The sequence below is a fragment of the Diadema antillarum genome, unplaced genomic scaffold (genome assembly GCF_040938485.1).
Source record: "Diadema antillarum isolate AM-2024a unplaced genomic scaffold, OU_Dant_1.0 seq00001152_RagTag, whole genome shotgun sequence".
NCBI lineage: Eukaryota > Metazoa > Echinodermata > Echinoidea > Diadematoida > Diadematidae > Diadema > Diadema antillarum.
Genome location: NW_027271963.1, coordinates 649,846 through 674,522, shown reverse-complemented (window position 1 = coordinate 674,522; position 24,677 = coordinate 649,846). Strand labels below are relative to the sequence as shown.

General features: G+C 45.2%; 1 protein-coding gene across 1 annotated transcript; it reads right to left on the bottom strand.

Annotated features, from left to right (window-relative positions):
• Nucleotides 1-23,595: 23,595 nt before the first annotated feature.
• LOC139744269 (craniofacial development protein 2-like) lies at nt 23,596-24,414 on the bottom strand. The gene has a single exon (XM_071654715.1). The coding sequence runs from the start codon at nt 24,412-24,414 to the stop codon at nt 23,596-23,598; it is 819 nt and encodes a 272-aa protein (XP_071510816.1).
• Between the last annotated feature and the right edge of the window lie 263 nt (nt 24,415-24,677).

The window sequence follows — 24,677 nt, the reverse complement described above, 5'->3', positions numbered from 1 at the left end:
CGTAACTCACACTTCCGCTGCCTCCCCGCCCGCGGCCGCGGTGCCTTCCGCGCCCCGCCCCGGCAGGCAGCCCCCCCCCCCCCCCCCCCCCCCGCTGGTGGCCCCCGCCCCAGCCCTGAGATCGGATGCCTCCTCCGGACAGCGGCGCCACAACTCTCATGGCAGGAACCACGGGCATGGCTCCTCCCGCCCTGGTACCCGCCCCTCCGCCAAGCGCAGCGGCCTTTGAGAGGCAAGCCCTTACGTTGGGACAGGTGGAACGCGTGGGCGGCCGCTTGTTAGCATTCACCCCCACCTGGCGCAAGATCTCGGAGGACCCCTTCGTGTTGGCGGTCGTTCGGAATGGCTATTCTGTAGACCTAATACACGACCTTCCCGAAGGGGTCCCCCGTCTTCCCTCCCCTCCCCTAAAGCTGGTGGAATGCCAGGCCCTCGACAGGGAAATTGCTTCCCTGCTCGTGAAGGGAGCGATCGAGGAGACCCAGACCATCCGCACCTCTCCCTCTCCCCATCTTTCTTGTCCCCAAATGTTCGGGCGAATACCTCAAATCTCAAACACATCAATCATTCGTCTTCACTCCGTCTCTCCGTATGGAGACCTTCGTGTCGATACTGCCCCTTCTCCGCCTCAGAGACTGGACGGTATCGTTCGACCTGAAAGACGCATACCTTCATGTACTCATTGCACCGCGATCGCAAAACCTCCTCAGCTTCGCGTCAGGGGGCAACACCTATCGGCACAAAGCTCTCCCCTTTGGTCTCAATTCCTTCCCGCAGCTGTTCACGCAGACTAGTTTCCAAAGTGATAGGCTTTCTCCGGTAACATGGTTTTATGCGTCTATGCTTACTTCGACGATTGGCTGCTAGTGGCTGCGTCACCACAGCTCCTCAATCGCAAGCTGCGTTTTCTCCTCTAGACCATTCAACAACTCGGCTGGCTCGTGAACTGGGACAAATCCCAGCTCACTCCCACACAGCACCCCACCTTCCTCGGCACCATAATCGACATCCCGCGGGGTCTGGCCCGTCCGACCTTGCAGCGCATCGATACCATCGTGAGCACCTCTCGTTTGCTCAGCACCAGGGGCAGCGCCCCAGCCAGGCTGTGGCTACGCCTGCTGGGCCTGCTAGCCAGCCTCGTGGATATCCTTCCCGACTGCAGGATGCGAATGTGCCCCCTGCAATTCCATCCGCTGCGGCACTACTCCCCGCATCACGACCCCCTGTCCAAGCCCATCCCCGTCACGCCACACGCCCGTGCCCTCATTCGACTGTGGAGTGCTCCCACCTCCCTCTCACAGGGGAAGCCCACTTGCACGGCTTCCCCGTCTGTCACGGTGTGATGCGCTTTGAACAAGGCTAATACCAATAAAGAGGTCTGCAGCAAGTTATCGCTCTTAGATCAAGACATGCCTTCCCAATCATGGTTTTTTGCAAAATTGTTGTGATGGTTTGGGTGCGATCTGCCAGGAATGGAGTGGAACATTTTGATTGTCATGATGTGGTGATTGGGTTGAGTCTTGACAAATTGGGGGCTTGTCCGGGAAAATGAACAGATAAGCTGTTTTCTTTTGCATGTTCCACGCGGATTGTGGTGAGTGTAAGTGCGTAGTGTATAGCATCGATGGTGTATAGGCTCATGTAATATTGGGCCTATGCATATTGCTTGCATGTAGGTTTTGATAGGCCTCATGCGTTTTGGTGAGGATTCTCACGTTTGGTTGTGCACATTGTGTTTAACATTTATGTTGCATAGGCTTTGGCAGTCATTGACTGTGTTTGTAGTTATAAGACTACGTTTTGTGTGAAGGCCTAGTGTAGGTTTTGGTGAGGATTCTCACGTTTGGGTGTACACGTGTGCTGTAAGTATGTAGTGTATGGCGTCGCTGGTATATATAGGCTCATGTCGTATCGGGCCTATGCATATTGCTTGCATGTAGGTTTTGATAGGCCTCATGTGTTTTGGTGAGGATTCTCACGTTTGGTTGTGCACGTTGTGTATGAGACTATAGTATGATATTTATGTTGCATAGACTTTGACAGTCATTGACTGTGTTTGTAGTTAGGTTCTATATAGGGTCTAGACTACGTTTTGTGTGAAGGCCTAGTGCAAATTTTGGTGAGGATTCTCACGTTTTGTAACGTTTGTCGTTTTTGCATGAAGGTCTTGTGTAGACTTATTTGGGTGAGGATTCTCACGTTCAGTTGTATGCGTATATAGTGCATAACGTGGATATTGCGTACTCAGTACCATAGGCTTGCATGTGTTTTGCAGTCGCAGACGGTCGGTCTAGCGAGCCGTGTGTAGGGCTAGTGCAGTTTGTGAGTGTGCGTATGCTGGATGTGTATGTGTGGGGGCTTGCGTACACATTGGCTACGGGTCACGCCAAATTTTCTGGAAGGTTAACCTCGGTTACAGGCTTTGGTATATTTTCCTTAGGCTAATCTTTTGCACAATCGTGCTATGTGGTCGTTTGTATTGAGTTTGTACACTCATTTGATGTCTCTAGATCACATGCTAATGTCATGCAATGGTGTTCTGATTATATGCCTGATTCGAAGGCTTAGGGATTTTGTTGTTTTCTGCTCATCGCAGGAAATTTTTGCATGTTCTGCATGTGTGACTGGGTTCATGCGTGCATGTGTACTCATATGCAGTACATTTCTTTTGGCAAGGCTTTGTAGTTTAGTAAGAAATTGTGACTTCTTGCAAGTTTTGATTTTGATATTCCCACAATGGCTGATGTGGTGCAGACCTTTGTTGATGAACCCACTCAGGAAGGTTTTAGTAACCTTAGGAAGGGAGAAATGGTGGAAGTTGCTCGAATTTTAGAAATCCCTATCAAAACATCGGATCGAAAAGCAGATATCAAGGGCACAATTTCGGAGTTTTTTACCAATACCGGTATTTGGCCTGCCTCTTTGTCAGAGGATGAAGCAGGGACAGATGATGGTGAAATTACCACACCTTTGGTAACCCCTGCAGAAAGTGAATTGAAGAATATTGAGATCCAGCTTCAGATGAAGCAGCTGGAAGTCGAGGCAAAGACAATTGAGCTTGAAATCAAGTCAATCGATGCAAAATCAAATGAACCTTCTTTCGGGAGTTCAACAAAGGCATCAAAATTTGATGCCTTAAGGCAATCTCAGTAGGTGCTGAAATTTCGTGAAGACCGGGTAGAAGAGTTTTTCCAGCACTTTGAAAAAGTGGCTGTGAGTGTAGAATGGCCGAAGTCAGTGCGGCCGACACTGATACAGAGCTCGCTGGTTGGTAAGGCCCAAGAGGTCTATGCGTCTCTCACTATCGAAGAATGTTCTGACTATGAGAATTTGAAGAGTTCCATGGTAAGGGCGCACGAGTTGGTGCCGGAAGCCCACAGGCAACTGTTTCGGAATTACAGGAGAAGGGATGATCAGACATTCGTTGACTTTGTGCAACACAAGGAGACCCATTTTGAACACTGGTTAAGGTCGTCTGGTGTTGATGATTTCCACAAGCTGAAAGAGTTGGTATTGTTAGAGGAGGTGAAGAGGTGCGTTCAGCCAGATCAGCGGCAGTACCTGGAGGAAAGGGAAGTAAATGGTGCCAGGAGAGCTGCTGTCCTCCAGGAGAGCTGATGTCCTCCTTGATGAGTATGTGCTTACCCACAAGGGTACTATCAAACTTGCTTCAAGCAAGAAAGGAGGCCAGGGTGTGCCAAGAAAAGGAGCTGTTGCTCCGAGCACTCCCAAGCCCGATCTTGAGAAAAGCCAAACAAGGCTTGCTTTTATCGCAAGAAGGAAGGACATGTGATGTCAGCTTGCTTGAAGTTGAAGAAGAAGCGGGAAAAAGAGGGGATCAGCAACCCCAAAGCATTGCCATATTCTTTAGCTATCACTCGCACAGAGCATCTGCCGTCGTCTAACGTGTGGCAGAGAATTACAGACCTTCCATATCTTCAGGGTATGTTAGTTTGACGCCTGATAGTGAGCAGGTTCAGGTTCACATCTTTAGAGATGACGCCTGATAGTGAGCAGGTTCAGGTTCACATCTTTAGAGATACAGGAGCATCACAGAGTCTCCTATGTGCAAATATATTGCCATTTTCAGTAGAATCTTCTGTGAATTCAGAAGCGTTTGTGAGGGGAGTTGAAGGTGGGAGTGTCCGAGTGCCTCTTCATAATATTGAATTGAAGAGCGATCTTGTCAGTGGCTCTGTTGTAGTAGGTATTTTGCCTACATTACCAGTTGAAGGTGTCACCTTATTGCTCGGCAATTATATCGCTGGAGAGAGGGTTTTACCTCACTTTCTCCCAAGTAAGACACCCGTGGTTGATGAAGCCACAGAGAAATTGGTTCAGGATATGCCTGATGTGTCTCCCTCATGTGCCGTTACTTGGTCAGTGACTTGTGACATAGAGAAAGAGGAGCAAGAGGATATCTTGGCTGATACTTTCTTCTCTAAACTTGAAGAGTCTAGCAGCAGTGATGATGCATATATTGACTACAGTCAAATGTCAGAGATTTCTTGTCAGAGTCTTGTTGAATTGCAGGGCAAAGGGCAAAGACCCTGAAATAGTGCATTTTGCAAAGTCACTTGTACCTGTGGAATTCCACAGTTGATGTTGAAGAACTCTGAGGTGTTAGCAAATTTATTTGACACATTATCTCATCTTCCAGGAGTAGAGAGAGCTTCAGGTGATGGATTTAGTCCATGAGTGTGAATACCTCTTCAGTGATGTACCAGGTCGTACTAGTGTAGTGGTGCATGATGTTGATGTTGGGGACTCCTCCCTTGTCGAGCAACACCCATGTCGTGTGAATCCGCTGAAAATGGATGTTCTGAGGAAGGAAGTTCAATACATGCTTGAACATGACCTTATTGAGCCCAGTAAGAGTGGATGGAGTTCTCCTTGTGTGTTGGTTCCAAAGCAGGATGGTTCTTTGCGTTTCTGTACGGATTACAGGTTGCTCAATTCGAAAACAAAGTTAGACTTGTACCCTTTTCCCCGCATCGATGATTGTATTGATCGCGTAGGGAATGCCAAATACGTCAGTAAATTTGACCTTCTGAAGGGGTACTGGCAGGTTCCCCTCAGTGAAAGAGCGAAAGAACTGTCTGCATTCGTGACTCCTGATGGATTCTTCCAATACAAAGTGATGCCGTTCGGGATGAAGAACGCTCCCGCTACATTCCAGAGACTCATCAACACCGTCACGTCTGGCTTGGTGGGATGCGAGGCATATCTGGACATCATAGTGTACAGCCATACATGGGAGGACCACCCTCTGAGAGTCAGAGCACTGTTTGACCGCTTGACCAGTGCCAACCTTACGGTGAACTTGAGGAAAAGTGAGTTCGCCCGAGCAAAAGTCGTGTTCCTGGGTCATATTGTGGGACATGGTTCCATCAAGCCTGTTGAAGGAAAGGTGGAGACAATCCTGAATTTTCCCCGCCCACAGAGTAAGCGAGAGCTGAGACCATTTTTGGGCATGACTGGCTATTGTCGGAAGTTCTGCCATAATTTCGCTGATGTTGCCACACCGCTCACCAACATGTTGCGGAAAGACTTGCAGTTCGACTGGTCAGATGACTGTCAAGTTGCTTTCAACCAGCTGAAGGCAATGTTAGCGAGTTCTCCGGTTCTTGCAGCACCGAACTTCGACAAGCAGTTCATTCTTATGGTGGATGCGAGTGACACAGGAGGAGGAGGAGCCCTGATGCAGAAGGACGACAACGGAGTTGACCATCCCGTCGCGTACATGTCCAAAAAATTCAACAAACATCAGCAACGGTACTCCCACTGTCGAGAAGGAGACGTTAGCGCTCGTCATGGCTCTTCATCATTTTGACGTGTATTTGAACACTACAAAGTATCCAGTGGTGGTGTACGCAGACCACAATCCGCTTGTGTTCCTGTCGCAAATGAGGAACAAAAATGGACGCCTAACCAGATGGGCTAGAAGGAGTACAACCTCGTGATACAGCACGTACGCGGAAAAGACAATGTCATTGCAGACGCTTTGTCCCGTGGATAAGATAGAAGTACGCGTATTTCCACGGATAGGACAAAAGGACACAAATGTGCTTATTATCCAGAGATAATAGACTAGTGATGGCTTGGAAGCATGAACAATACCAGACAAAAGAAATGTGTTTCCATGCATTTGTAAGAGGATTATATTTATCATGTTGAAAAAAGAGTACTTTTGATTACTTTGAAATGATGACACAAACATTGTGTACACTGTTTTAATTTATTCATAATTTGTTTTTGTCTGCACGGAAAAAGCAGCATGTTTTCCAAATTTGTCATGATTTTTGCACCAAAACAAGGCAAAATCATTTCCAGTGACATAGCATGAGTTTTGCTATGTTTTATGCTTTGTGTGCTGAAGAAAAGGTTTTTCAGTAATACAGCATATTTTTGATACAGTGTATAAGGTAGACATTGTATTAATTGGAACTGCAAATTAAGTTGCATTGCTGTTTGCAGAAAGCACACACAAACACACAAAAGCTGTTGTTGTATCTCTTCAAATGCTTAATTTGCAAGAGTTTAGAATATGGTATCACAGAGTTGACCAATTATACGTTTTCCATAGCATAGATATCGATTGAGTGAAATTATGAAGCTATGATATTCATGATGTGAATGTGTAAGGTTCATGAGACCATACAGGTGTACAGTCATAACCAGGTTATATTCATGTGATATCTTGTTTCGGAAACAGAGAGTATAGCAGGTGTTCATAATTGCATTGTTTTGCTGTACGGTACTCTAGTGTACTTATTGTACATGCATTTATTGTCTTGACGAACAAGGCTTTACAGTAACTTGAACAGAAGTGTCAAGAAATTAGAAATGTAGAGATGTTTGTCAGACCAAACAGTTGAGCTGAACACATTGTTATATCAGTTTTCAACTAAGTTCAGATTGCTACAAGCTCACCATGTAAAAATGGTTACTAAGTAAATGAATGGAAGATTACTTCTAACTGTATGATTATCAGTGTATGCAGGTTATTCAGTGATATGTGTAACGGGTTTTTTTAAGCATATGCACATCGAGCTAAGAGAGAAGTTTAATATGTCCATACTTTTGCATATTGTTTCATGTTACAAGTACAGTGTACATGTATTTTGTTCTGAACCAGCAGAATTTCTCATGACTTCGACTTGGTGTTCAGGAATGCTAAAGAGAATACATGCTTATTGATTTATGACCTAGCAGAGAAAAAAGAAAAAGAAAAGAAGGAATGTTGTGGTTGTAAAATTTTGTGCGTGCTTGTTCCGAGCAGGTAGTGGATCTATATTTAGACAGTTAGCCTACGCTCAAGAAAGGTTTTGATAAGACTCATAGGTCTGAGCTTGTTTATGTGAAGAATCCACTTTAGTGTATGAACACACAACTGTGCATTTTGATGTCTTGTGTTTCGGAACATGATTGTAACCGCTGTTTGCAGTTTGACTGGAAAGTTCTTCCATAACTTCCCGTCGTAAGAGGGGAGGTGTGATGCGCCTTGAACAAGGCTAATACCAATCAAGAGGTCCGCAGCAAGTTATCGCTCTCAGATCAAGACATGGCTTCCAATCGTGGTTTTTTGCAACATTGTTGTGATGGTTTGGGTGCGATCTGCCAGGAATGGAGCGGAACATTTTGATTGCCATGATGTGGTTGATTGGGTTGAGTCGTGACAAATGTGACGACGGACGCCTCCCTGTAGAGCTGGGGGGCTCACTGCCTTGGACAGACTGCCCACGGCACGTGGCCCCCAATGTTGCCTCCCAACATATCAACCTGCTGGAGATGAGAGCGGCACTTCTCACACTCCGCTCCTTCCAGCGGCATGTGCAGCGCCATTAAAAGAACATCGTTCGGGGATGGATAACCAGTCACAATAGTTAAGGTTTAAGCAAACTTTATTATGCTCACGCAACACATAACTGCCGGCCGAAAAGGGGCGAAGGTTGTACAACAACAATTTAACATACTTCTCAAACACTGCCCGTAAGAGGGCAGTATAACACACTGGCGCAATCACTTTCTTCTTTGTCTTCTTCTACATATCAGAAAGGAAAACACTTGGCATTCGAATAATCATGCACATTCAATATGCCAGGAATGTGTGTGGAATTAAGCCAGTCAAACTTCCGACTAATTGCATGGATAGGTAGACCACATTACGAACACTCAATGATTAGATAACATTAACACAAACATTATCCCGATATAGACACAATGTCTCCAAAGACGTGTATGATCTGACTGACAACTAACTAATATAAAACATTAACTTTACATTAGCTGTAATCAGCACTGCTATACAGTACATACATGTATACCCACTCATTGGAGCAACAGTCAGAATCCTGTGCATACAAGCGTAACAATAATCTACGCTTTACATGTGCCTTCATGTGCATTCTACCAATTATAAAAAATGACACTAAATACAACTGCAAAATCAACCACCTTACGCTGTAAAAACCAGAAAATATTTCACAATATCAACTATCAAATACATACCTAACTCACTCACATTCTACCCTTTTCTCACAACATGAAACATTACTATTGTACATAAGTACAACTGTACCATGATCTCCACATTCTCATTCACTCTTTTGTTACAACACTATCAAACACTGTACATGAATAACATACAGCTGTAATCACTTTTCTTCTGATGGAATATGAAACAACAGTACATAAACACCACACCATAGCTGTCTTTCCTTTACAGTCCCCCAAAGAAACACAATGCTGTCAGAACCAAATAGATGACCAACTATAGACCCCAAAAGGACAAAAACAAAAATCCTAGATAAATCAAATTAAAGCATAAACACATTACAGGTTAAGTAAACAGTATATGGGTGGCATGGAAACAACAATGGTGTGTATGCATTATAATACATGTCGTACCTGATACACGTATTCAAATCGGTATGAGTAAGACACACATGTACAAGAAAGCCGCTGAGAATAATCACCCACCTGATGTAACAATATCAAAACCTTAGTGTCATCATCAACTTATCATGTGAGTTATTACTACAAAATGTACAACTGGCTTTGGCATATACCAAACAAAACAACTGAAAACGATACATTCTTCAGTATAAAAAAAAATGTTGCATATGAAAACAAATTATCAGAAATAAGCAGAGATCAAATACACCTGTATTATACTTTTGAAAGCATACTCAAACTTTCGAACCATATTTTGTCCTTAAAGTGTATCACTGTATGAACTGCTTTGTACACATGCATCAAAAACGGAATCCTACATCGACGTCACTCCATACAGTATGACCTGACACATGATTCGTACATACCAAAAAAAGGGGAAGGATGAGCTACACGAGGTACATCAAAACTATGTGCTATGTACAATGTGTTACCATACATATCATGTAGGCTTCATATAATTACAAATTGTATCATCATACATTCATCTTTTCTTTATCAAAAAACCTGTTACTGATATTCTACCCTTGCATGTGCAACAAAAAAAAAAATCAAACGAGCATCATACATACGGATAACAAAAAGTCACCTCTCCTACATGTGTGCAATATGTATGTGACATAAGACACAAAAAAATGACTCTAAGAATCATACACATTGGGCAAAATGAATGGCGAAAACACAAACATAAAAATGCTGACTTATACTTACTGAGTTGCCATCAAAACTATCATGTCAGAGTGATGTGTATGCTACATACCAATAAAAACATAAACATGTAATTCTAATTTGCACAACTTTCTATGTGCAAGTCACCTGGCTGCTTACGTGATGTATACTACAACAACATGGACTTGCATCCAATAACAATATACATGTACTGTTTCTGTACATTACATTGAATCAAAATCAATGCAAAACACTTAAAACGATAACAAAAATACACTGTATTATCAAGTTTGTAATATCCTTAAACAAAAAAATAATACATGCATAGATTCATTCCATACAATCACAAAAAAAAAAATGAACACGAGTTTTAAATCTCAGAGTGCCGAAAATATCAAGAGATGCAAAACCACACAATTTACACAAACTTCACTCGTTGTCAGAAGAAATTCCAATGTAACTAACATAATTGTCAACTAAAATTTACAATATTACCTTGGGCATAAAACATAATAAATCACAAACTTATACATCGCAAGTTTGTTTTGCTCACTTCGAAACACTAATTACACGTACGTTATACATTGTGGTAAAAAAATATTCCATAAACTTAAAAATCCTTTGTTATTTCAATAAAAACAATCCGTTTATCCTATTACATACACAAATATATAAATTTAACAAAACTTTTAAAGGTGAAGTAGTATATAACACATAATTCAAGTCACAAATCAGAGTCCAGAAATATCCGGTAGCCGAGGTCACAAGTGGAGGTTATCAGCTTCTGGATAAACAGTCAATGTCTGGAGGACGGCCAGGAGGGGGTCCTACATGCAAGCACGTGTAGTGACCTGGTTGAGGGTGAGGAGCAATGTCTGAGGTTGGAGACATCACAGGTGTGTTAAGATGAAGACGACGGGCAGGAATCTTCTTGCCCCGTGGAAAGCGAGATGTACCTCCAGGAGTGGAGGCATTGGTGAAGGCACGGGGTTCACTGGATGCATCTGGGGGGCGCCCAGGAGGGTCATTGATCTCGATAATGCGAGGATGGTCGGGGGGGGCACTGTGTCGATGAGGAGTGGTAGTGCTACCAACACTGATGTTTAGAACATCCACAGGAAGCTCATCAGGGGGTGAGGTGTCCAAGGAACACTGGTTGACATCTGAAGATGGCTGACATGCTGGCCAGCCACAGAGATGACGAGGTGTGGCTAGGGCATCACAGGAATCATCATCACTGACATCAGGGATGGTGCCATTCATCTCAGGGGTGCGAATGATGGCTAGCTCAGACTGAGCTAGACACTGACGTGCAGGTTCAGCATCCTGGGAACAGGGGTGTAGGCCTATGCCTTGGTGGTGACAGTTGCTGGCTGGTGAAGGTTCGGTCACATCATCAGGGATGGATGAAGGTGGGTTGTAACGGGGAAGGCTGAGAGACATTGGAGGCGTACGGGACAGCCGAATATCTACCTCTGGTGTAGGATCAGGACCATAGGTGTACGAAGGTCCATCACCAATTGTGATGCGGCACTTCGCGGGACGGATGGTAATGTCGTGTAACACTATAAACGGAATGCCTGCCTCAACTAAAACATCCGGAGAGTCAACAACTAACCCTTCAAAGAGAAATGCCTTTCCATCTCTTGTGAGTGTAAGGCACGTACCTCCAATGATTGCATACGGTGAAGAACGGTCAACTGAATAAGCCTCAGAAGAGTCCGTTAAAACACCTCCAAGACTCTTAAACACTGAGTAGCCAATCAAGTTCTGTGGAGAACCGCTGACAAGAGTAACCCGGACACTCTGTTGGCCATGGTCAAGATCAATGTAGGGAGACTACAGGCCTTTTCAGGCAACACTGAGGGACTAGCTACTGGAGACTGTGGCGACTGATCAACCCGGAAGTGGAACTCATCCGACTCCAATGAGCCACGATCATAGCAGTAAGAATTGTCTTGAAACCCTATTGACCTGTCTAAATCTGTCATATCCTTTGCATCTCCAAGACAAGTACTGTCTGAATCAGCAACACATACCCTAGCAGACAAGCAGACAATATCTGTAGCCAAAGCACTGTCATGAAGTTCATCAAAACATTCATCAACTTCTGAGAAATCACATTCTGACTCTAGCTCATCATAATCATCCAGATAGTTGTCATATGGACACAGGGAATCAGAGTAGCCAAGGATGGACGCCGCTTGGCGAGCACATGTAATGATATCTCTTTCATGCTCTGGTAGGAATGAGCAATCACTGATGTGATGCTGGTTCGGGCGATTGGCCACGAGACATATTGGGCAACTGTGAACTTTATGTCTAACATTGGAACGACTGGACTCACTAAGACTAAGACTACTCATACACATAGGGACAGGACGAGGAGTAATGCTACATGAACTTGGATTGACAGCATCATACCGAGTAGCATGCAATACTCTATCCTCATGGGGACGAGGTTGGTTAGGGTCCCCGAAGGGCTCATCACAACTGTCATAACTTTCATCATCATAATCGTCACAGAAATCATTATAATCAAGACCGACATAATCATCTTCAGCCATCCACTTATTGCTTTCATTTCTTTTGATTTGAATTGACTCAGAATCGTAAACAGCGTAAGGTACCTGGTACATTGTACTTCTGGTTAGGATACTGGTAGGGGCGGCCTCTCTCTCGGGCCTGGGTGCGAGGTCGTTGCCTCAATAGGGGACAGGGAACAGCCATTCAAGGGCTATGTATGGGACTACAGCAGATGCGAGCAAACCATAACTACCTATCACGACACGTTTTGCCGACCAACTGGCTGCCATATCATGCATAAAATCCATCGGTAATGAGGGAAGAGCAGGGTACTTGATCCCATATAGCTGCCACCACGCCATTAAAAGAACATCGTTCGGGGATGGATAACCAGTCACAATAGTTAAGGTTTAAGCAAACTTTATTATGCTCACGCAACACAAACTGCTGGCCGAAAAGGGGCGAAGGTCGTACAACAACAATTTAACATACTTCTCAAACACTGCCCGTAAGAGGGCAGTATAACACACTGGCGCAGGGCAACACTGTCCTGATACGTACAGACAACACTACCATTGCCGCATACATCAACAGACAGTGGGCACACGTACAGCTGAATGCCCTAGCTGCTCAGCTCTAGACATGGTGCCGGGCTCAGGCAGTCTTGCCGATTGCTTTGTACATCCCCGACGACGAAAACCTCATTGCCGACTTCTTATCTCGAGGGCAACATTGCCCCTCCGAGTGGACCCTCCACAGTGAGGTAGTCCACTCGCTCAATCAAATGTTAGGGCCGTTTGATGTCGACCTTTTCGCGTCAGCCCTGAATGCCAGACTCCCGCAGTACTGCTCGAGGGTTCAGGACCCAGCAGCCACGACACTCGACGCATTCTCGCTGAGTTGGAAACACCTCCGCGCGTACACCTTCCCCCCAATCCCTCTCCTACCCCGCGTCCTCCAGAAAATCAGGGAGGACCAAGCGACCCTGGTGCTCGTCGCAACGATGTGGCCCAAGAGGGTTTGGTATCCAGAACTGAGGAGCCTGGTAGTGGGACTTCCGGTCCCTCTACCACTCCGGCCAGACCTCCTCTCCTAGCCCATCTCGGGAGCTCTGCACCTTCATCTCCACCACCTGCGTCTGACTTCATGGCCGTTATCAGGGACGCCGGGACGACGGCGGGCCTCTCTGAGCGCGCAGCCTCCCTGGTAGCAGCCTCGCATAGACAATCCACAGCCCAATCCTATAACTCCCGTCTCGCAGGTTTCTTTAATTGGTGCCAGGAGCGCGGAATCCAATCCCACCCCGCCCCCTTAGAAAAGATCGCAGACTTCCTGATCCATCTTTTCGACAAAGGCCTAGCTCTAGCTATGATCAGAGGTTATAGCTCAGCCATAGCGGCCATTCACGCCGGTTTTGCCAACGGCTCGTCCGTCACTAACTCTACCATGCTGACACGCCTCTCTAAGGCATTTTTCCTCCAACAGCCCCCTTCGCGCAGCCGCCTTCCTTGGTGGAGCCTGCCGAAGGTACTTGAAGCGCTCTCAAAGAGACCCTTCGAGCCTCTCGCTGAGGCTTCGCTTAGAAATCTCACCATTAAGTCTGTCTTTCTGTTGGCCATAGCCTCAGGACAGAGGAGATCCACGATCCACGCCCTATCCACCGCGCCCGGCCACATCTGCTGGGAAAGGAGCGCTGTTCGCCTCATCCCACACGCTGACTTCATTGCTAAAAGCCAATCGGCTTCTTCCGGGCCAGCTGAGATCCTCCTTCGTCCTCTTGCGGACTTGTCTTCGGTCCCGGAGGACAAAGTATGGTTTCCTGTTCGCACGATAAAGTGGTATCTAGCGCGCACAAAACCTAAGCGGCAGGGTGAACAGCTCTCCATAATCACTAAAGAACCTTTCACACCCACCTCTCGTGGATCGTGGCGGCAATTAAAGCCGCGGACCCGACGGCTCTCATCTCAAATGCCACGCCGCGCACCCACGACCCTCGCGGCATTAGTGCCTCCTGGGCGCTCTTCGACGGCGTCCCCCTCGAGGAAATCCAGTCTGCAGCGTACTGGTCCTCCTCTAACACCTTCACCTCTTTCTATCTGAAGGACTTACTTGCCTCTGGAGGCTCCTTTCAACGCGGAGCCTTCCCGGCGGCTCCAAAATCCTAAACACCCTCCTTCCGGGCCTCGACAGCCGGTCACCCACATCTGTGTCAGTCTAGCATACTCTTGAGAGACAGGCGGCCAGTTGTATTGAATGTAGATCAGAAGAATCAGTAGTGATTCTCTTATCTACGAGATACAACTGGCCGCCTGTCTCAGGTGCCCGCCCACCGTCCCTCGCCTTGCTTCGCACCGGGCTGTAGCTCCTGTCGGAAGGCCCTCTACTGCGTCAATACTGAGGATGATTCAATGGCGGTCTTCCGCACGCCGAGTGCGTGCGCAGCGGGCGCACGGAGGGTGCGTGCGGTAAGTGACTGTTTTTGTTTTGGTTTCTCTGTGCTTATATGCTCTCAGGTTTTTCGGCGTAGCCTTAAGAATAGTATACTGTTGAGAGACAAGCGGCCAGTTGTATCTCGTAGATACTGATTCACTACTGATTCACTACTGAATTCACTACTGAATCACTACTGATTCTTCTTTTCAAACTTAAAACTTCTTTTATACTACTATCAAGAGAAATCCAAAATTTCGGAACAGAAAGAGAAAATACAGATTTATCGAAAATGGTTTTGGTTAAAGGCAATTGTCAATCACTGGATTGCTGGGTAGGATATGAAGGGACAGTTTCGTTTTTGATGAACATAAGTCAAATACAGAAGGGAGAAATTAAGCTTGTTCACAAATCTAAATATAAACGATACAAATTGTAAATCTTTAAGAATGATGTTAAAATAAACCGTCAGCATGGCCATCTCCATGATTCCTGACAAATAATACAAAGAACTTCGTTTTCTGTAGTAATAATATTCTTTCTATCAAAAGTAAAAGTTACGGAGGGGTGAGGGGAAATCACCCGACACATTGACTTGGGGGCATTCTCGTGATAGGTATGGGGGGGGGGGTTGTAACTACAACTCCCCCCCCCCCCCGTAATCACCTATGGGGAGGTATGGGGGGTTAGTTATCGGGTGGTAGTTATGGGGGGGTAGTTAACCCAGGGGTAGATATCCGGATGGTGTTATCTGGGGGTAGTTATCCAGGGGGTAGTTATGGGGGGGTAATTATCCAAGGGGTTGCTATCCCTTGGTAGTTATCCAGGGGGTAGTTGTCCTACGGGGGAATTGCCCTGGTGGGTGATTGTCCTAGGAGGGTAGTTGTCCTAGTGTGTAATTGCCCTGGAGGGTATAGTTGCCCTAGGGGGAAATTGTCCTGGGGGGTAATTATCTGAGTGGTAGTTATCTGGAGGGTGGTTTGCCGGGGGGGGGGGGGGGGGAGTGTCCCTAGACCCGTCACAATTTCTTTAAGTTCATTGAGCTGAATGTAACTGTAAACAAAATGGTCTATCAAAATGATGTTCATGTATTGGCTAAGCATATCGTGAGCAAAATCGATTTTGTCACCGTTGCCTGCATTTTTCGTCACCCTTTGTTTACAACTGCCATATATGTATATGGGAAAAAACGTCTTGGCTCGACACATTGACAAGTATGGAACTTAAACATGGCTGGCAGAACCGGGAGGGCCAGGGACACTCGCCCCCCCCCCCCCCCCTCCTCACACACTTTTTGTGCACTATACAAAGGAATACATAAGGTGTCATCACTTTGGCCCCCACTTTTTTTAACCCGGAAGTACGTAGGTGGCACTAAAAAGAAATAGAGATCTTGTAGTGTGAGCGCGGCATCATAATGTTTTTGTACTGAAGACCTTTTATTTCTTTCTTTTTTTTGCTTGTTAGCTCATGAAACCTGGAAGTGAGTGCCCCCCCCCCCCCCACACACACACACACTTTTGAAAACGCTCTGCCGGCCCTGTTAAAAGCAAAGGGGTGTCAGGATTTGGTATATTACTTTACTGCCTCCATCGATTTCGTCACCATTGCCGGCCTTTTTCGTCACCTTTGCCAGCCTTTTCCGTCACCTTTTTATGTTTATTTCTCTAGTGTATATGAGCCGTCTTAGCCAAAGCAAATGTATCTCCGAGAAAAAGATCTTGATGAAGCACATCGAGAAGCATTAGATATATTCGTCACCGTTGCCGCCTTTCTTGTCAGCCTTTATATTTACAATTTTATGATGCATTTGGGCCTCCTTTAATCCAAAGCATTTGTCAGTTGAAGGTAATTATTTATGAAACACATTGAACTTCATGAAACTGTAAGCAAAGTGGTATATTAATTTCATGTACGAGCTAGGCACATATGGGAACAAATCGATTTCGTCATCGTTGCCGATTTTTTTTTCATCACCCTTTATGTTTAATTGCATAGCACACGTCTGGGTGAAAACGTTGTTTGATGGCATATTGAGAAGCATTCACTCCTGAGCAAAGCTGTAAACAATTTCATGTACACTATTAGCCGAGCATATTGTTGACTGAAAAGATTTTGACACCGTTGCCATTTTTTTTTTTTGTCACCCTTTATTTACAACTGCCTGATGCATTTGCGTCCTTGAATCCAAAGCAAATGTCCCTTCAAAAATTCTTCATAGAGCACGTTGAGATGGGATGCAACTGTAAACGAAATGCTATATCAATCTGATTGCACTTGAGCCCTCTAATCCAAAGCACATGCCTCTGGAGTAAAATGAATCTTCTTTATATGGCATATTGAGAAGCATTCCGTTGTAAGCAAAGTAATAAGACGATTAGATGTGTTAATTTAGCATATTGTGAACTGATTCGATTTAATCAGTGTTGCGGGCTTTTTTCGTCACCCTTTATGCACATCTGCCTCATGTATATGAGCACTCGAATACATGACACATATCTGTAGGAAAAAAACGTAAGGTTGAACATTGAGTTGCATCCACTTCTAGGTAAAGCGATGTAGAAATTGATGTAGTAGGTTGGGTATAGAAAGATTTCGTAACAGTTGCCGTCCTCTTTCGTCGCCCTCCATTTACAATTGTCTAATGCAATTAAGCCCTCTAATCCAAAACATATGACTTCAGAAAATTCTTATCATGGCACATTGGGATTCATGAAAATGTAAACAAGGTGATATATCAATTGAATGTATCAGCTTAGCATGAGAGCAACAATTCTACATACAACACATCATGATATGCCTGCAACTGTAAACAAAATGTTATATCAATTTGATCTGAGCATATCATGGGTAAAATTAGATTAGTCAGCATTGCCACCTTTCTTGTCACCCTTAAACAACATCTGTCTGATGCATTTGAGAACCCAAAACTGGAGAGTATGTCACTACAAGAAAGTTCTTCATAAAGTACATTGAGCTGAATACAACTGCAAACTAACACCCCGTTCAGACTGTCCCTCGTCTCCCGGGGGAAGGGGGAGAGAAAATTTTTCTCATTTTACGACCGACCGTCCACACATCCCCTGGTGTGCGGGAGATGGGCACAGGGGGATTTGTGGGCTAGGTCATCGTCGTGGTAACGTAAGGCGCGCCCGCACACGCTAGCGCGGGAAATGCAATTACCTTGAAGCTAGTTAGCCGGTAATAATATTAGCACAGAACAATTGCATGGCGATCACTGTTGAATTGTCGAACTTGATAACGGGTTTGCTTCATCGAGGATGAATGAGAGTGGGATTGTATTATTCCTCGGATTGATTAGCTAATGAAGATTGTCAGTAGTTTTAAACTGAGATAATTATACAATTTGAAGCGTCGCAGACACGTTTCCAGCGGATGATTGTAACATTATTATTAGCGAAAGTCACCATTTTAACCTGAAATCGCGGTGTATGACATGTATCGAAGCACCGCTGCACTGGCCTGGATGGAGCTGTAGTCACGAAATTGTTTACGTTTACCATGGTCGACCTGAGCGGAAGCAGTTCTCTCGACACCAAATATCGCGCATGCGCACTTGTGATTAAAACAGGTGTGCGATCTCGGATTACGAGGTCGCTCTTCCTTCGAAAAACCCGGCGGATAGAACCGGGAGACGGGGGACAGAAGAGCAGAGCGTCCAGACTGTCGATTTTCCGGGGGATATCCCGGGTACCGGGGGATCCCCGGGGGATGTCCCGGGACACGGGGGACAGTCTGAACGGGTGGTAAGTGATATATCAATTTGATGTATGAGCTAAGCATATCATATTGTGGGCAAAATCGATTTCGAAACCGTTGCCTGCTTCTTCTTTTTCGTCACCCTGTGTTTACAACTGCCCTATGTGTCCATTATAGAAGATAACGTCTTGATATGGCATATTTATATGCATGCAACTCAAAAGGGGTGAAGTAAGGATTTGGTATATTCTCTCTCTGTTCTGCCATGGACGTCACTGCCCGCTGGCGATCACTGATGCAGTATGTTTCCGCCATCTCCCTCTATCGTCGCACGAATGCAGCAATGTAGATCCTCTCTCGCCGACTAATCCAGCCATTGCAGAAAGGAAAGTGAGTCGCTGTCGTCCACGTGATCTCTTCCCATTCACAAATCCTGACAGGACTAGATGTTCAGTTTGCCTCTTCCTCACGACATGGCCCAAAAACTGCATCTGGCGTTTCCTGATGGTCGAGAGCAGCTCACGTTCAGCCGACACCATTTCTAGTACTTCTGCGTTTGATTTTCTTTCCGTCCACGATATTTTCAACATTCGCCTGTAGCACCACATCTCGAAATTTTCTATTCTGTGTCTCATCGGCTTATTAACTGTCCATGTCTCGGCGCCGTATGTCATAGCTGACCATATGTATGTCTTCCAGAACCGTTTCCTTGTGGCGATGGACAATTTGCGGTTCGTCATCACCTTGCGCATGTTCTGAAACGCTGTCTTTCCAATGCCAATTCTACGCTTGATTTCTTGTTCTGAGCGGTTGTCTGAAGTCAGCAGGCTACCGAGGTAATTGAAAGATGACACCTGCTTCAGCTCTTGTCCATTTATCATTATCGAACATCGAGGTGGCTGCGCAGTTTTGCTGAAGACCATGGTTACTGATTTCGCGATGTTAATCGATAGCCCCTTTTCCTCGCTTTATCTGGAGGCAACATCCATCAATCCCTGCAACTTCTCTGCACTGTCAGCTAGAATCACCGTGTCATCGGCGTACCTCATGTTTGTGAGTTGACTGCCTCCGATTGCAAAGCCAGGTAATTCGTCCAATTGTCGCATAATTGACTCTGTGTACATGGGCGTCACCAGGGGGGGTGCGCTGGGTGCGAACGCACCCCCCTTCAGAACCTTAAAAACAAAACAAAAAACAAAAAAAAAAACAAAAAAAAAAACGCTTCAGTCTGCGAGCGACGTCAACGCCGGACGCTAGATAATTGTTCTTTTATTTAATTTTTCTTCTTATTTTTTTTTTTGCACCAGGAGGAAAAAAACAAAAACAAAAACAAAAACAAAACAAAAACAAAAAACAAAAACAATCGCACCCCGGCTCTGGCAGCACTGATACTATATACATACATCACGTGTTTACCATCTATCGCCCGTACTGTATACGTAAGGTATATTTCATTCATTGTGCAACGGATTATCAATTCAGAAAATACAAAAGCTCCGTCGCATGGAAGGGAGATAACCCGCCCACACCCTCCCCCGTTATAGGTCTCCAATCAGTGGCGTAACTGGGGGGGGGGGGGGGGGCACGTACCCCCTCCCCCCAATCCGCTGTTTTTTGTTTTTTGTTTTAAAATCTAAATGGTATAATTCAAGGGTTGGTAAACTGCTTTTGAAGGGAGAGCAAGAAATTATTTTTTTTTTCTCTAAGATTTCTTTTAACCATAATTAAAGAGGCATCAATAGTGTGAAACACTGTTCAAAAAGCCCGGAGCCGAATAAAAGATTGTGATTCATGTGTGATTCCTGGTTGGCATTCCGAATGATAAGCAGGATGGAGCAGTGTACTCAGAACATCCGAACGGCAAAGAGTCGCTGCAATGTTGCGCAATGTGATGTACAATGTACACCTCTGTACCTTACACTTCGTTATATCAAAACTAGATCACTGTGTGTTGCTGTGTACATACTAAAGTCTATATAAAAAGCCTTGCATTGCCAATAATAAGACTTGACCTGGGCTATTTCCCAACTTTTCCATGTATAAAACACACACACACACAAACACAAACAACTAGGGGATGCTTTAAAGTGCAGAATTTGGACATCCTTCCCCCGCTTGGTCACTTCGACGCCCCCTCGCTGGTCATACCTCCCCCAATCATGAACATAAACCGACATCCTTGACTACCAGTGGCGCACCGCCCCCCCCCCCCCCCCCTTAATTTCCAAAGCGAAAAAAAAAACATAGTTATACAAACGGCAGTTTTTGGACTGTATAATGTCAAAATTTTCACGCTTGCTCGCTCCGCTCGCTCGTATTTTAACGCTTTGCCATTCTCCTGATGTTGCTGCCAGTATTCAATAATGCCAGCAGTTGCGCCCGGTGCGCCACCCCTCCTTGATTTCCAAAGCGAAAAGGAATAGCTATAAACGGCAGTTTTTAGACTGTAAAATGTCAAAATTTTCAAGCTCGCTCGCTCCGCTCGCTCGCATTTTAATCAATTCAATTCAATTCAAACTTTATTTCAATTTTCGAAAAGAACATAAGCATTTCACTTTCTTTGGTAACATAGAATAAGGTTGCATAATCAAAACAAAGTAAATTGAAAAAAAAAACAAACATAATTGCGGAACCTTGGGTAACAAAAACGTTGTAAGGAAAATTGATTGACTGAAGTGATACAGACGATATAATCGTTATGCCATTCTCCTGATGTTGCTGCCAGTAATTGCTAGCAGTTTTGCCCGGTGCGGCACCTCCCCCCCCCCCCCCCCCTTGATTTCGAAAACGAAATAATATAGCTACAAACGGCAGTTTTTTGACTGTGTCAAAATTTTCAAGCTCACTCGTTCTGCTCGCTCGCATTCAATTTTATGCCATTCTCCTGATGTTACTGCCAGTAATTGCCAGCAGTTGCGCCCTGTGCGCCCCCTTAATTTCCAAAGCGAAGAAATATAGCTACAAACGGAAGTTTTTTGACCGTAAAATGTCAAATTTTTCAAGGTAGGCGCATTTGAATCTTTATCCTATTCTCCTGATGTTGTTGCCAGTAATTGCCAGCAATTGCGCCCGGTGCGCCCTGCTTAATTTCCAAAGCGAAAAAATATAGCTACAAACGGTAATTTTTTTAATGTAAAATGTCAACATTTTCAAGCTCGCTCGCATTTAATCGCTTTGCCATTCTCTTGATGTTACTGCCAGTAATTGCCAACAGTTGCGCCCGGTGCGCCCCTCCCCCCCCCCCCTTAAAATTTCAAAGCGAAAAAATGTAGCTGAAAACGGCATTTTTTAAACTGTTAAATGCCAAAATTTTCGAGCTCGCTCGCTTCGCTCGCTCGCATTTGATCGTTGTGCCATTCTCCTGACGTTGCTGCCAGTAATTGCGCGCAGTTGCGTCCGGTGCGACACCCCCCCCCCCTCCATTAATCTCCAAAGCGAAAATATAGAGCTAAAACGGCAGTTTTTGGACTGTAAAATGTCAAAATTTTCAATCTCGCTCGCTCCGCTTGCTCGCATTTAATCGTTATGCCATTATCCTCATGTTGCTGCTAGTAATTGTAAGCAGTTGCGCCCGATGCGCCCCCCTTCATTTCCGAAGCGAAAAAATATAGCTACAAACCGCAGTTTGGGATTGTAAAATATCAAAATTTTCAAGCTCACTCGCTCCGCTCGCTCGCATTTAATTGTTATGCAATTCTCCTTTTTTTTTCTTTTTACAAAAAGTCCCTCCTACACCCTCTCCCGCGCGGTTGCTTCGCTCCCTCGCCGAAGATCTCACACCGTCACATAATGTACCTCCGTAATAGTCCTTCATAGTATTTTTATTTTCACTATGCTCTGTAAACGCGACTTTTACACTCTTGTTTTTACAAAAAGTTCCTACCGTGGGAGGGGGTATCCCCCTCCCACATCCTCCGCACTGAAGGAGAGGAATGGATCATCGCCGAGGAACTCACACCGTCACATAATGTACCCCCGTATAGTCCTTCATAGCGAAAGATTCGTGTATGTACACAATCACATGTATAATAATCTACATAGAGTATGTATAAATGTACATGATGACACAGGAGCCAATAAATCAATTAAAAAAAAAAATCTCACAGTTTACATTTACTGTCAAAACGCACCCCCCTTGAAAAACAGCTGGTGACGCCCCTGGTGTATAAGTTGAACATGTATGGCGAACCAACACATCCTTGTCGCACACCTCGCTCAATATCCTGCCAATCACCAACTTCTCCATCATGCTGTACCGCAGCTGATTGCCTCCAGTACAGGTCTGCCAACAACCTTTTATCTTCGTCATCAATGTCTAGCTTGTCGAGTGTCTTGAACAATTCTTCATGTTTAACCTTATCAAACGCCTTCGTGTAGTCGATAAAACATACATACAGATGTTGCTGCTTCTCTATAGCTCTTTCTGCCAAGCGGCGAATGACGAAGATCGCATTCCGTGTTCCTCTGTCTGGAACAAATCCATATTGCTGCTGTGAAATCTCATTGCATGTTCGACCTCTTATCCGGTTTATTAGCAAACGAACAAGAATCTTGGTTAGATGGCTCATCAAACTGATGGTTCGGTGTTCCTCACATTTGGTAGTTCCTGCTTTCTTCGGTAGAGCAATGAAGATTGATCTACACCAGTCGTCTGGTATATGTCCTTCCCGATATACTGCGTTCATCATCTCTGTGACCGTGTCAAGGAATTCGTCTTCTGATGCTTGTAGCATCTCTACCAGTATACCATCCGGTCCTGCAGCCTTTCCGGAAGCGCTCTTCCATATCGCATTTCTGACCTCATCTTTGGTGAATTCCAGCATCCGACGTTCTCCTGCATTGTCATCCCCATATGTAGGCTGCGGACCTCTATTGTCAGCGAATAATTGGCCTATGTACTCTCTCCATCTGTCTGATATTGCCGTTTTTTCCATCAAAATTTCACCGCTGTTATCTCGCAGGCAACCGCCGGCAGCTGACCTTTTCCGCTTTCCAGTAACTTTCTGGATGGAGCTGTGCATGTCGTTATACTTCTTCTCTTCTTCCAGTTTCTGGATGTGATCACATTGTGCGTTCAAAAATTCCTCCTTTGCCCTTCGGCACTCGTATCGCACTTCCCGGTCCAGCTGTTTGTACAACACAGCATCATGGTTTTTTGCTTTTCTTCTCTGATCCATTATTTGAAGGATATCGACAGTCATCCATTTCCGCTTTGCCTGTCTCGGCTGCTCAGGTATTACCTCTTCCGCTGCTTGTACCAAAGCTTCTGTCAGCCTCATGTTCAATATCTCAGCCTCATCTGATGTCGACTCCTTGTTCAGCCAGTTCTCCCACACGCTTTCTATATTGATCAGCTACCGCCGGGTCCGTTCTTAATAGATCAAATCGACATCTTGGCTTTCGAGATGGATTCCTCTTCGCAGGCCGGTTGATCTTTAACCGTAGATTGCAAATCACTGGAACATGATCACTCCCGCAGTCTGCCCCAGGGTATGTCTTCGTTGCTGTAATCCAGCTATGAAAACGACGGTTGATGGTGATATAATCTATTTGGTTACGCACTCCATCTCCTGGACTGCACCATGTGTATAGGCGGCGTTTCGGCTGTTTGAACCAAGTGTTCTTAATCACTTGTTGATATACCATACACCACTGAATCCATCGCTCACCACGTTCGTTCCTCTCTCCCAGCCCATAGGGACCCAACACATCGTGCTCGCACGTGGTTCCATCTGTACCATGTCCAACTTTGGCGTTCATATCCCCTATGACGATATTTAGTTCACCTGGCTTGCACTGCCGATATGCCTCCTCGACACTTTCGTAGAATTCTTCGATTTCATCTTCTGTACACGCGCTGGTAGGTGCATAAAGCTGGATGATATTACAGTTGAATGGCTTGGAGTTCACTTTCAAGACGATCACCCTTTCTGAAACGGCGTAGAATCCGGCCATTGCAGACGCAATCTCGTTTGACGTCAATATCCCGACTCCATTTATATGTGCCTTTCTGTTTCCCGAGTAGACCATGGTGTACCCGTCCACCTTTATTTTCCCCGCTTGCGGCCAGCGCACCTCTGACATTCCCAGAACATCCAGCTTCAATCTCTTCATCTCCAGAACAATGTTTGCAAGTTTTCCTGCCTGATACAGTGATCTCACGTTCCATGCCTATTCTCTTTTCCGATTTTAGCTGCATGGTAGCATGATGATGGTCGAGGGAGTCTCGTGCTGTTGACGACTCAGCGCTACCGATTACGTTGTCTCGAATAGCATCAGTACATGTATTCATATCGCATCATTGATTCTCATAGCAATTCAAGACGGTGGTTTGCCGTTGCCTTCCGAATCGCAGTGGCTGCTAACTAGCCTGGTCC